The sequence below is a fragment of the Pseudophryne corroboree genome, chromosome 6 (assembly GCF_028390025.1).
Source record: "Pseudophryne corroboree isolate aPseCor3 chromosome 6, aPseCor3.hap2, whole genome shotgun sequence".
Lineage (NCBI taxonomy): Eukaryota > Metazoa > Chordata > Amphibia > Anura > Myobatrachidae > Pseudophryne > Pseudophryne corroboree.
The window spans coordinates 150,888,862-150,903,673 of NC_086449.1; the positions used below are offsets into that span (position 1 = coordinate 150,888,862).

A 14,812-nucleotide genomic window follows, 5' to 3' on the forward strand; every position below is an offset into this window, starting at 1 on the left:
TATTACATGTGACACATTGTAATGTCAGGCTTGTTACAGTACATTAAGCACGTAACTGGCATGCTCAGAACACATGCGACCGGGCCACCCCACTGTGTGCCCCAGTTTTTGACGAGGCAATCCATTCTGCAGATATTTTTGAAAAAACAAACAAACTTTTTAAAAACTTTATTAAATTAAAAATATGTAAAAAAAGCCCCAATTCTGAATGGTTAAATAGTTAAGTGATTAAAAAGTATTCAAAGCCTTTTGTGTGAAAGAAGGCTGTGTACAGTACCCTGCAGCAACGGTGAGAATGGGCAATGCGGGTGCAGCCATTCTATCTATGCCTTATATACATTAGTGCAAAGGTGGGTATAAACCCAATCTGCAAACTTTAGTGACCCAGAATACCCTACATCTTGGCCCACAGATGTTTAAGGAATAGCGCAGCCGATGCGGCGGGGGAAACGATGGCCATGTGGCATCTCCAGAATGGCTGTTGTTGACAAGGACCTCCCTCGTCCGTACCTGTTCGGACGAGGGAGGGGATCGGTAAGGAAAGTGAGTGTACACACTAGGCAATATTGTGAACAATATCGCTCAGAAAGACCTTTCACAATATCGCCTAGTGTGTATGAGGCTTAACTGACCTTTACTGTGCAGAGAAAATGTCCAATTCTCCCAGCTATGCCCAACAAGCTCATGAAAGAAAGTGACTATTTAATAATACACCCGGCCAGTACTACAACACGCTCATTACCACAGTGATCACAACAGTTAAAACAAATTTCTGTTACGTCCTAGAGGATGCTGGGGTCCACATTAGTACCATGGGGTATAGATGGGTCCACTAGGAGCCACTGGCATTTTAAGAGTTTGTGGCTGGCTCCTCCCTCTATACCCCTCCCACCAGACTCAGTGTAGAAAATGTGCTCGGAGGAGCCGGTCACAGCTAGGGGAGCTCCTAGAGCTTCTTTAGTTTTATTATTTTTCTAAGAGTAAAGTTAGGCACAGGGAGGCTGCTGGCAAGAGCCTCCCTGCTTCGTGGGACTTGGGGGGGGGGGGGGGGGGAGGGGAGGTGAGTAGTGTCCGCCCTGAGGGGCTTTGAGCCACTATCTCCGCTGACAAGACATTAGCTCCTGAGGGTGATGATCGTTAGCCGCCCCAGGTGACCGCTCACTCTCGCAGCATGCCGCCACCCCCTTACAGTGCCAGAAGAATTCCGGTGGCGAGTGAGTCACCGGCCCCCTCAGCAAGCGGGGAGCCGGTGTGAAGCTGGCAACAGGGTGAGCTCCGGAGGCTCAGCGGTACATAGTGCGGCGCTGTGAGGGGCGCCCCGAGCCAGCGCCGATGCCCTACACTGGTCAGCAAGTCTGTCAGGGCCCTCGGTTACACTGCCAGCAGAAATACTCAGGCCAGTATAAAGAATTGAAGAGCGGGAAGCAGCGCCATGTTCAGGGGGCAGAGTTTCTCCTTAGAGAGGACCCAGCAGCGTTCAGCGCCATTTTCCTGCCTGCAGATCCTGTACAGAGACGCTGACAGGGAGAGCTGTCCCTCCAAACAAGTCTCCAGCTATCCTTTGCGGTACCAGGGGCTTGTAGAAGGGGGGTGGGGGAGGCTGTGTAAATACTGTGTAGTCTATTAAGGTACACAGTATGCGCTGGGTAGTTGTATTATATCTACCTCAGTAAGCGCTGTGTGTGGGTTGGCTCCAAACTCTGTGGCATACTTGGGGGAAACGGTGTCTGACATTTCCCTGTGTGTGTGTGTGTGTGTGTGTGTGTGGGTGTTTGTTGTTTCACATAGCCGTGTCTAGAGACTCTGTGTCATATGCTGCAGAGGATGTTTAGTCTCAGGAAGAATCCATTCCATGTACACAGGAATGTGATGTTTTGTCTCAGAACCCTATTTCTAAGCCTGAGTGGTTGAACTCTATTAAGGGAATGATCTCTCAGATCTCTACCAGGGTAGCTCATACTGAGACTGAAACTCAGGTATTAAAGAACTATATAGTTTGGTCAGGTTCTGTTCCTATTCCTGCAAAATCCCCTAGTATGTTCCCATAGAAACGTGCACTTGCCCAGATTATGCAAGAGGACACAGATACCGACTCTGATACAGCAGACGGTGATGGGGACGTGCTGAGGGCGGCAGAATCCTTAGCAAAATCTGTAATGGCCTCATGATTGAGGCCATTACAGATGTGTTAAATATTACTGACAACACCTGAGCAGGTTGAGGAGGCTTACTTCACTGACAATAAGAAAGCCTCGCTAACCTTCCCTGCGTCAAAAGAATTGAACGCTATATTGGGAAAACCCGGAGAAAAAAATCCAGATCCCAAAAAGGGTTTTGGTTGCTTTTCCCTTCCCTGAGGAGGATAGAAAAAAATGGGAAATCCCACCCATAGTAGACGCATCTGTGTCCAGACTATCTAAAAAGGTGTTTTTACCTGTCCCTGGATCTACCGTGTTAAAAGAACCGGCTGATCGTAAGATTGACACTACGCTCAAATCCATATACACTGCTTCAGGATTGGCGTTAAGGCCCACTATTGAATGTGCATGGATTTCTAAAGCCATAGTAAAGTGGTCGGGCACATTACTAGAGGATTTGTATACAATGGATAGAAGCGACATTGAATTGTTTTTACGTAACATACAGGATTCTGCGGGGTTCATGGTGGAATCCATGAAGGACCTGAGTACCTCTGGCTACTCCAATGGTCTGCAGACGCGGAATCCAGGAGAAGTGTGGAGAACCTACCCTACAGGCTCTTTTTGGGGACGCATTGGATGCGTGGATTCCTTCCCTCTACTACACCTTCTACGCAGAAACCATTTTCTTCAGCTGTGTTGCAGTCCTTTCGGACCACTAAGGCAAAAAAGTCCAAGCTTCCTACCACTTTCTTTAGAGGTGGTCGTGCAAAATCCAAAAAGCCTGCACCCGCAGGCTCCCAGGACCAGAAACCTGCTTCCGGTTCCAAAATCCTCAGCATGACGGTGGACCGCACAGCCTGGAGAACGGGTTGGTGGGTGCAAGACTCAGACGTTTCAGACACGTTTGGATGTCGTCCGGCCTGGATCCCTGGGTACAGGATATTCTGTAGCAGGGGTACAGACTGGAGTTTCAAGAACTCCCGCCTCACCGATTCTTCAAATCAGGTTTGTCAGCTTTGCTGACGGACAGTGCTATGCTACAGGAAGCCATCCTGAAATTGGAAGTCACAGGTCATTGTCCCAGTTCCACCTCATATGCAAAACAAGGGTTATTATTCAAACCTTTTCATTGTACTGAAACCGGATGGCTCGGTCATTCCGATTTTGAACTTGAAATCGTTGAACCCTTACCTGAGGGTGTTCAAATTCAAAATGGAGTCTCTCAAAGCAGTGATTTCAGGTCTAGAGGAGGGAGAGTTCCTGGTATCCCTGGATATCAAGGATGCGTACCTCCACATTCCGATTTGGCCGCCACACCAGGCTTATCTCAGATTTGCACTGTAAGACAGTCACTATCAATTTCAGGCACTGCCATTCGGACTCTCCACAGCACCGAGGGTGTTCACCAAGGTGATGGCCGAGATGATGGTTCTCCTCTGCAGACAGGTGGTGAACATAATCCCATATCTGGCCGATCTGCTGATAAAGGCATCGTCCCGGGATCCGTTGTTGCAGTCCATTGTTCTTACGACTCATCTGCTCCGGGACACGGTTGGATCCTGAACCTTCCAAAGTCACATTTAGGGCCGATAAGGAGATTGTATTTTCTGGGGATGATCCTCGACACGGAAGTGCAGAGGGTGTTTCTGCCAGAGGAGACAGCTTTGGTGATTCAAACAGTGGTTCGGGATGTCCTGAGGCCAACCCGGGTATTGGTTCATCAGTGCATTCGCTTTCTGGGGAAGATGGTTGCCTCCTACGAGGCTCTACAGTACGGAAGGTTTCATGCTCTGTCCTTCCAACTGGATCTCCTAGACATATGGTCGGATTCTCACCTACACATGCACCAGAGGATACGTCTGTCGCCGAAAGCCAGGATTTCACTCCTCTGGTGGCTGCAAATGCCTCACCTTCTGGAGGGCCGCAGTTTCGGGATTCAGGACTGGATCCTTCTTACCACGGATGCAGGTCTCCGCGACTGGGGTGCAGTCACTCATGGGGAAACCTTCCAAGGAAGGTGGTCAAGCCTGGAATCCAGTCTTCAAATAAACATTCTGGAACTAAGAGCCGTCTACAACGGTCTTCTTCAAGCAGCTCATCTTCTGCAAGATCGAGCCATTCAAGTGCAGTCGGACAATGTGACGACGGTGGCCTACATAAACCGACAGGGCAGAACGAAGAGCAGAGCTGCAATGTCAGAGGTAACAAGAATCATCCTCTTGATGAAAAGCATGCGGTGGCGCTGTCGGCAATCTGCATTCTGGGAGTAGACAACTGGGAAGCGGAGTTCCTCAGCAGACACGATCTTCATCCAGGAGTGGGGACTCCATCCGGAGGTGTTCACGGAGGTAACAGATCTTTGGAGTGTATCTCAAATAGACATGATGGCCTCCCGTCTCAACAAGAAGCTTCGAAGGTATTGTTCCAGGTCAAGGGACCCGCAAGCCGCGGCGGTGGACGCCCTGGTAACTCCGTGGGTGTTCCAGTTGGTGTACGTGTTTCCTCCACTTCCACTCATTCCAAGAGTTCTAAAACTCATAAGGAGAACAAGAGTTCAGCAAATCCTCATTGCTCAGGACTGGCAAGAAGGGCTTGGTACGCGGGTCTTCTGCTGGAAGATCCGAGGCCTCTTCCTCTTCGGGAGGACCTGCTGCAGCAGGGGCCGTTCGCTTATCAATACTTACCACAGTTACGTTTGATGGCATGGAAGTTAAACGCAATATATTAGCTCGGAAGGGCATTCAGAGCAAGGTTATTCCTACCATGATACAGGCTAGGAAAGGAGTAACGTCTAAACATTACCATCGCATTTGGAAATGTGAATCCAAGAAGTTTCCTAAGGTGGAGTTTCAACTGAGACGTTTTCTCCTCTTCCTGCAAGCAGGTGTGGATATGGGCCTGCGGTTGGGATCCGTAAAGGTCCAGATTTCGGCCCTATCAATTTTCTTCCAGAAACAGTTGGCTTCCCTCCCTGAGGTTCAGACTTTTTTGAAAGGGGTTCTGCACATCCAGCCTCCCTTTGTGCCGCCTACAGCACCCTAGGATCTTAAAGTGATGTTGCAGTTCCTCCAATCGGATTGGTTCGAGCCCCTACAGGAAGTTGAGGTCAAGTTTCTTACATGGAAGGCGGTCGCTTTGTTGGCCTTAGCTTAGCTAGACGTGTGTCGGAGTTGGGGGAGTGGTCTTGTAAAAGCCCCTACTTAATCTTCCATGAAGATAGAGCTGTGCTCCGGCCACGTCAGCAGTTTCTTCCGAAGGTTGTGTCGGCATTTCATATCAACCAACCTATTCTGGTGCCAGTTGCTACTGACTCCTCAATTTCATCAAAGTCCTTGGATGTTGTAAGGGCTCTGAAAATCTATGTGAAGAGGACTGCTCGTCACAGAAAATCGGACTCTTTGTTTGTCCTGTATGATCCCAAGAAACTTGGGTGTCCTGCTTCTAAGCAGACTATCTCTCGTTGGATCAGGTTCACTATCCAGCATGCGTATTCTACGGCAGGATTGCCTTGTCCTACATCTGTTAAGGCCCACTCTACTCGTAAGGTGGGTTCTTCCTGGGCAGCTGCCCAGGGTGTCTCGGCTTTACAGCTTTGCCGAGCAGCTACTTGGTCTGGGTCAAACACATTTGCTAAGTTCTATAAGTTCGATACTTTGGCCTCTGAGGACCTGAAGTTTGGTCAAGCAGTTCTGCAGGAGCCTCTGCGCTCTCCCTCCCGTTTTGGGAGCTTTGTTACATCCCCATGGTACTAATGTGGACCCCAGCATCCTCTAGGACGTAAGAGAAAATAGGATTTTAATTACCTACCAGTAAAAAAATTTCACGTAGTCCGTAGAGGATGCTGGGCGCCCACCCAGCGCTTCGTGATCCTGCAGTGGTTACTTGGTTCAGTACTGCTTAGTTCTTGGTTAAGTACTGTTTTGTTAATTGGTTAAGTAACCCTGTTCAGCTGTTGCTGAGTTTTCAAGCTGGTTAGCTTGGTTTGCCTTGTATGTGTGAGCTGGTGTGAATCTCGCCACTATCTGTGTATAATCCTTCTCTCGAAGTTGTCAGTCTCCTCGGGCAAAGTTTCTAGACTGAGTCTGGTAGGAGGGGCATAGAGGGAGGAGCCAGCCCACACTCTCAAACTCTTAAAATGCCAGTAGCTCCTAGTGGACCCGTCTATACCCCATGGTACTATTGTGGACCCCAGCATCCTCTACGGACTACGAGAAAAGGATTTAATCAGTAGGTAATTAAAATCCTATTTTCAAATGCTTCCCACTATGGTAGTGTAGAAGTTACAGTATATCTCAGTAGTACAGTAATAACCTTCCCACAAAGAAAGGGAATTCCTCCATGATGCCAGCCAGCTACAGTATTCCCACACAAAACAGAGGCTGACTCCAGCACCCAGGGATTGTAGGTAGTGATAGGAAAGGTCATATTCTGCTTCAGTGCTGCATTAACACAGCGATACAGAGTCCTCAACGTGGACAGTGATGGTTTTCCCTTGTTTTATATGGAAGGATATTCCTGTATCATATACCATGAACTTCAGCTATACTGCCCACAGTCTATTTGTGAATCCTCACTTGGAGACCCAGGCTATGAGAGCTTCCGTCTTGAAGACCATCTGGTTTGTGTTACTACTCTGGACGATGCTCCCATTCACATAGCAGCGGATTCCAAGGCCATGGGGGTCTGTGGAGGATGGGGAGTTGTGTCAATCATACAGTACAATGAAAAGCCAAACATTTTAACTACCTCCTTGCTGATGTTTAAAGACAAACGAGTACTAACAAACTGTGTGCCAGACATGCGGTAAAAAAATTTACTATTCTACTTGCTCTATGTCTGTATTATATTCTCATTGCATTTCCTAGTGTTACTGTAATTTCAGCTTTGAATGATACGACTGGCTATATAGACATTAGCAGGAGATGACGTGAGCTGGCTGCGCAGTGCAGAAAATACTGGTGCACGTCAGACCCAAACAATGAGCAACAGTGCGCTGCAGGAGAGTCATATTGAGGCGACAAGTACATAGGGTACTGTAACGTTATCAGAGTTTTCCCGAAAGGCTGATGGACCAGAGGGAAGTTACTGAATAGGAAACATCTTGCCATGAATAACTTCGGAGACACTGAGGGCGCCGTGAACTGAGATAGGGCCTAATTCAGAGGTGTACACAAAAAGCACAGCAGCTACTTGGTGGATGTGTTAAAAATAATCGTTATGGTAGACTTACTGTTGATAACGCTATTTCTTCTAAATCCACAGGATAACATTAGGAAATAAGGTAGCGACCGCGGATAGGCACTAAACAATCAAATCTTTCGGCTTTCCAGAATGCAACGGGCCCGTCCCTATATCCCCACCTCCTGGCTCAGGCAAATCAGTTGTTTTCCAAAGCTCAAAGCAGGAGCATCATAGAGAGCCCTAATCAGGTGAGAAGAACACACATACACACCCTTCCGTACAAGAAGGAAAAGGTTAGTAAGTGAAAGGATCCTCAAATCAGGTGCGTCAGGGTGGGATCCATGTGGATCCTGTGGACTTAGGAGAAATAGCGTTATCAACGGTAAGTCTATTATAGCAATTATTTCTCCTGCAGGGTCCACAGGTTATCCACAGGATAACACTGGGATGTCCCAAAGCAATTTAGTGGTGGGGACGCTCCTGATTGGACAGGAGAAACCTTTGCGCAAATTCAGTGTCCTGAGAGGCAAAGGTATAATGTCTAATGAATGTGTTAATGAAAGACCATTTTGCCGTCTTACATACCTGTTCTGTAGCTATGTTGTGCTGCCCATAACGGACCTACCTTACGAGTAGAGTGAGCAGAGACATTAGCCAGAACAGGGAGATCAGCTTGAGAATATGCTTCTGAAATAGTCAATCGAAGCCACCTCCCCAGTGTCGTCTTGTCAGCAGGCCATCCTATCTTGTGAATTCCGTAGAGAACGAAGAGTGTGTCTGTTTTTCTGATGGCACTGGTACAATCCACGTAGATCCTTAAAGCACGGACTACGTCCAATGTTGCATCTCCCGCAGAAAGGTCTGGCCCTTTGAAGGCCGAGACTACAATTTATTTGTTAAGGTGGAATTTAGACACCACCTTAGGAAGATACCCAGATTTGGTTCTGAGAACCGCTCTATTTGGATAAAAAAAAAATCAGAAAAAGGAGGGCGACATAATAATGCCCCTATATCTGAAACTCTTCTAGATGAAGCAATAGCCAGTAGAAAGAGAACTTTAGCTGTCAACCATTTAAGATCCACTCGTTTTAGTGGTTCAAATGGGGCAACCTGAAGGGCCTTTAGGACTAAAGTTACGTCCCAAGGCACTGTAGGAGGAACAAAAGGAGGTTGAATGTGCAGCATCCCCTGGAAAGAAGTCTGCACATCCTGTAGGTTAGCAATTTTCTTTTGGAACCATATAGTGTGAATGCCGACACTTGCGCCACCCTTAGACCTTTGTCCATTCCTGCCTGAAGGAATGCTAGGACTCTGGAAAGACCTAGGGTCAAATATCCAGTTACTGCACCACTGAATATAGGCTTGCCATATTCAGGGATAAATGTGAGCTGAGGAAGGTTTCCTTACTCTGAGCATTGTTTGAATTACCTGTTGTGAGAATCCTCTTGCTTTCAGGATAGAAGTCTCAAGAGCCACGCCGTCAAAGACAGTTGATCCAGGTGCTTGTGATAGCAAGGACCCTGTGACAGATCTGGACGCTGAGAGAGTAGGAATGGGACATCCATCGACAGCCTCGGGAGATCTGTGTACCAATGTCTTCTGGGCCAAGCCGGAGCCATTAGTATCACGGCGTCCCTTCCTTGTTTTGCCTTTCGCATTATCCTGGGTAACAGGGCGATTGGTGGAAACACATAGGCCAGATGAAAGTCCCATCTCACTGACAGGGCATCCACAAAGATCGCTTTGGGATCCTTTGTTCTTGTCCCGTATGCGGGAACTTTGTTGTTCTGACGAGACGCCATGATATCGATCTCTGGTAACCCCCACTTGTCTACCAGAACTTGGAAGACCTAGGGGTGTAAAGCCCATTTGTTTGCATGAATGGCGTGTCGACTGAGAAAATCTGCTTCTCAGTTTAGAACTCCCGGAATGAACACTGCGGACAAGGCTGGATGATGAAGTTCTGCCCACTTTAACGTGTGACTTACCTCCTTCATTGCGGTTTGGCTGCAAGTTTCTTCCTGATGGTTGAGGTATGCTACTGCCATTGCATTGTCCGAGCGGATTTGGACTGGTTTCCCCTGGAGGATGTCCTTTGCCTGAATAAGTGCCATATACTGTATATGGCCCGAAGTTCCAATATATTTATTGGCAGGCAACTTTGTTCCTTGGTCCACTGCCCCTGGAAGCAGCCGGCATCCGTTTGCCAGAATTTCCCATTCTGATATCCAAAAGGGTCACCCTTTGTGCAGATGGGATGTCTTTAACCACCAGTCTAGTGACCTCCTTACTTCCAGAGGAAGGACCATAGTCTGCGTTTTTGTCTGATGAAAACCATTCCATATGGAAAGGATCAGATGTTGCAGAGGCCTCGACTGGAACGGAGCATACTCCACCATGTCGAATGTCCACACAATGAACCCCATCACACGTACTGCTGCGTGAATGGATACCTTTAACTGTGTAGTGGCTCCTGAATCCTTGACTGAATTTTGGATATTTTGTTCAGAGGTAAAATTACTCTCTGAAGACCCAAATCCAACACAGCCCCCAAGTGAGTCATCCGTTGTGACGGAACTAGGTACGACTTTGCCCAATTTATGAGCCAACCGTGTCTCTGCAAACAAGCTACTGTCTGTTGCAGATGACACTGAAGCAATTCCTGAGATTGTGTCAGGATTAATAAGTCGTTGAGGTATGGAAAAATCCTTATCCCCTGCTGATGGAGATAAGATGCCATCACCACCATAATTTTGGTGAATACTCTGGGAGCTGTGGCCATTCCAAATGATAGGGCCTGAAACTGAAAATGTTGCTGGAGGATAGCAAACCTGAGATAGCGCTGATGGGACAGTGCTATAGGAACATGTATGTAAGCATCCCGGATATCCAGGGATACCATACAATCCTCAGGCTCCATGGCCATAATAATGGAATGTAAAGTCTCCATATGAAACTGAGGCACCCAAATGTACTTGTTCAGCACTTTGAGATTGAGTATGGGCCGGAATGACCCATTTGGCTTCTGGACTACAAACAGGTTGGAATAAAAACCTTGTCCTCGTTGCGCAGGAGGAACTGGAATTATCACTCCTGGCTGAAGCAACTTCTGAACTGCCTCTTGCAAAGCCCTGGCCTTCGTTTCCAATGAAGACGAGATGGTACAAAATAACCTTTGAGGAGGGTGTTTCTTGAAAGCAAACGCATAACCATGAGATACCGCGTCTTGCACCCAGGCATCTGTGGTGGGCTGCTGCAAGATCTGTGCAAAATTAAGAAGTCTGCCTCCCACCCTGGGGTCCCCTAGGTGGAGGCCCGCACCATCAGGCTGATGGCTTATGTTCTAATTTGGAAGCCGGTCCTCTGGTAGCCCAATGCTTTTTAGTCTTACCAGACTTGTCAGATTGAGACTGTTTGGCATAACCATTTTCTTTTTCTTTTCCTTGAGTCCGTAAAGCTGGAAATCTAGGTTTAGATTTGTGTGTGGAAGGAAACTTCACTTTCTTGGAGTCTGCTTCTGACTCCAAAATACTGTTTAATTCTTTACCAAAAAGAATATCTCCAGTAAAAGGCAAAGAGTCCAGAACCTTCTTGGATTCTGAGTCAGCTTTCCATGTACGTAGCCAAACCACTCTGCGAGCTGCTACTTCTGAGGCTGATGCCGGAGAGGCAATTGTACCCATAGCCAAGGCTGCTTCTTTCATAAAAATAGCAGCCTGTTTGATATGTGCAATATGGGATTTTTGCTCTCTAGATGCCATTGAAAGATCATCTTCCAATGCATCAGCCCAGTCTGCCACTGCTTTTGCCATCCGGGCTGAAGCCATGGCTGGTCTTATGATTGCCCCAGACAAAGAGAAAATGGTTTTTAGAAAACCATCTATTTTCCTATTCGTGACATAATTTAATGATGTTGAAGGCAGAGGTAATGTAGATTTTTGCACCAATCGAATGACATGTGTATCTACTTTGGGAGCCATCTCCCTTTTTAAACAGTCCCCAGCCGGAAGAGGATAATGGGAATTCCATTTCTTTGGAATTCTAAACTTCTTACTGGGCGTTACCCAAGCCTCTTGCATAATTTCCGTCAGCTGTTCTGACCCAGGAAACTCAGTCCTAACTGTTTTGGGACGTTTAAACACAGGTGCCTTAGATTTTACCAAAGGCTCTGCTGCTTCCTCTAAGGACAGAATGGCTTTCATAGCACTAATTAGCTCAGGTATGTCTACTGAGCTGAGGCCTTCATCTTTGTGTCAGTATGCAGACCCAGAGTGCGATGAGTCCTCATCCTCCGACGAGTCCTCATCTGAAACGTGTAGACTGTGAAGATGTTGTTTCAGGTCTATGTGATTTACTTACCACTGACCTTTCAGCCTGTGTTTGTTGAGAGGCTGCCGTTTCCTGTACTGGATGTGATAAACCCCAGGTGGATTGTTGCATGTAAGGGTCAATAGGGTAACCTATTCCTGGTATAGGAACTATACTGGATAATGTCTGTGCAAAAGTAGCCCCTGGTGGTTCAACCTGAACCTGTGCCTGCCTTGGTTTATTCGAGAGGCTTTGGTGAAAGCTAAAACAATTTGCACAAAATCCATTTTGAACCAGATCCTGGAGGTTAACCCAGCTTTGCAAGATAAACATGAAATGAGTGTAGGTGCTGCTGTGGAGAGTGTATCCTCCTCACCCTTGCCCCTCTTAAACATGATAAATAAATCACACACCTGTACAGTGTTTTATACACAATTTGTGACTGCAATCACTTTAAAATTTGTTAAAGTGACATACAATCTGATCCCTCCCTGCCTTGCACCAGCATTGAGGATCGGAATACACAGAAACTGACAGAATTATTGTAAAGTCAGCAATCACACTAGCAATCAGTCACAGGTTATACATTAGTATAATAACCAATATGAGCACATAATCAACTACAGATAAATTTTAAGTATATAGGAGAAACATATTAATGCATTACCTTATATAGGAGTTTTAACCGTATTCAGTCACACAACGAAAGAAACGGCAGCAATAGTTTACAGACTCATATGCATCAGGCACTTATCCAACTATTCGTACTCAAAGGTAGATAGAGACTTAGTGCTGAATCACCCGACTCAGGAGAGTGGGATACAGGGAAATTTCACCCCGCTTCCAGGATCGATCAATACATTAGTGAACGCTGAGTGGATCCATACACTATAAGTGTACACAAGCGCCCCGTGAACCTACAGTGAACACAGATGCCCAAGTGAAAAAAAAATGACGCACCATACAGCCCCCTATGCTGCGACTGGGTCCTTTTAGATACACAGCGTCTCAGACGGAAGTGGGAACTCAGTTCATGGCGGGAAACTCATCATGAACTGGGGGGAGGGGCGACCAAGGGATCGCAGCCTCATACTACCCCTGGAGCCTATGAGCCCTGAGGCCTAACGCTGATGCACCCGAGGTGGCAACCGCGTTAGCAACTGTTCAGTAGTCTCCATTCCGAAACAGTGCGGCTGTGTCTCGCTTTTCCCCTACTTAGCTGTACCGATGCCTTACCTTCTCCCCGTGCTTCGGCCACAGCCTGATAACGTTTGCTGGACTTGCTAGTACATCCTACACAGACGCCTGCCGAAACAGCACTGTACATGTGGGTAATGCTGGGCATACACTATACAATTATCTGGCAGATAATCTGCCAGATCTGGCTGGTTGGAATGAAAATCTGGGAATGGATGAGAGCAAATGACAGTCGACCATTCACTCCAAAAACACTGGGAAATGGACAAAACCAGTCATTCAGACAAATTGGTTAAATCACGGATTTAACCAATTTGTATGAACATCAGCATTTGTCCGTTTTCCAGTGTTTGGGAGCAAATGGTCAACTGTCATTTACGCCCATCCATTACCAGATTTTCATTCCAACCAGCCAGATCTGGCAGATTATCGTCAGATAATAGTATAATGTATGCCCAGCATTAGCGTTGTCGCGACCCGTCGGGGAGTTGTTGGAGCGACTCTTTCTAAGGTACGTATAAGACGCTTTTTGGAAAGATTGCTCAAAAAAAAAAAAAAAAAACTAGTAAGAATATAAAAAATAAAAAAAAATAAAAAGCCTATGGCTGCTAAAAACCAGCAGCCCATTGACCATGGTTCGGCTCCTGCCACACGAAACAAAAAACTGATTTGCCTGAGCCAGGAAGGGGGAAATATAGGGATGGGCCCGTTGCATTCTGGGAGGCCAAAAGCTCATTTTGTTTGATGCCAATCCGCTGTCGCTACCTCATATACCAATGTTATCCTGTGGATAACCTGTGGACCCTGCAGGAGAAATATGCTAATGTCGCAGGAGGAGTCTTGTATTGAAAGACGCCCATTACCAGCATCTCAGATCTGATATCTGCGCCCGAAGACACACCATTGTGGATAACCAGTGCGACCATCAGTCACAGCATCGGTCTTCTAAATACTCAGAATGGCCACCATATCTCCGCTCCCGAGGCCTGTACATTGTTGTCAGAAACTGCAGTCACTGGCCTCAGTCCCTTCTCCTCCCCCAAACAGCCGCAGCCTGACAATCAGGCTGCAGTGTCCAGAGTCGCAGTGACATGACAGCACTGCACCCTCGGTGCATGCACAGTGCCCAAAACATCAGACAACTGCAACAGGTTGGGGGCTGCGTGTGAGGCTGAAGCAACCCCATAAAGTAGTTTGGGAACCACTGCCTCAGTTATAAGCTTGACTGGATTACAAAGGAGAAACTTGCAGTTTTCCATCAATACATAGACTAGACTTTGGGGAACCCTGACCTTGTCGGCTTTAAACCATTTAATGGGGGATATTAAATAGTTTGAAAAGTCAGTTGGGCGTCTGTTTTTTCCTATTTAACGTATATACTCGAGTATAAGTCGACCCGAATATAAGCCGAGGCACCTAATTTTACCACAAAAACCTGGGAAAACTCATTGACTCGAGTATAAGCCTAGGGGGGAAATGCAGCTCTAGCCGTACACAGCCCTCAGTGCCAGATATGCCCCACAGTGCCAGATATGCCCTCATGCTGCCAGATATGCCCCACAGTGCCAGATGTGCCCTCATGCTGCCAGATGTGCCAGATATGCCCTCATGCTGCCAGATGTGCCCTCATGCTGCCAGATATGCCCCACAGTGCCAGATATGCCCTCATGCTGCCAGATATACCCCACAGTGCCAGATATACCCCACAGTGCCAGATGTGCCCTCATGCTGCCAGATATGCCCCACAGTGCCAGATGTGCCCTCATGCTGCCAGATATACCCCACAGTGCCAGATGTGCCCTCATGCTGCCAGATATACCCCACAGTGCCAGATGTGCCCTCATGCTGCCAGATATGCCTCACAGTGCCAGGAAGGGTACTTACCCTCCATCGCTCCCGCGCTGTCTTCTGAAGGAGGGACACGGAGGGCACAGCGCGCGCCTCTCCTGTGTCTCTGTCTCCGGCGGCGTGTGTGTGTGTGTTAA

General features: G+C 47.3%; 1 protein-coding gene across 4 annotated transcripts in view; it reads right to left on the reverse strand.

Annotated features, from left to right (window-relative positions):
• The window catches only part of LOC134936784 (fumarylacetoacetate hydrolase domain-containing protein 2), an 85,695-nt gene that overhangs the window by 3,143 nt on the left and 67,740 nt on the right, over positions 1–14,812 (reverse strand). For all 4 annotated transcript variants that reach the window (XM_063932040.1, XM_063932039.1, XM_063932041.1 and 1 more), the window contains exon 6: positions 6,716–6,824. In XM_063932040.1, the coding sequence (XP_063788110.1) occupies positions 6,716–6,824 (109 nt within the window). The remainder of the gene's footprint in view (positions 1–6,715; positions 6,825–14,812) is intronic.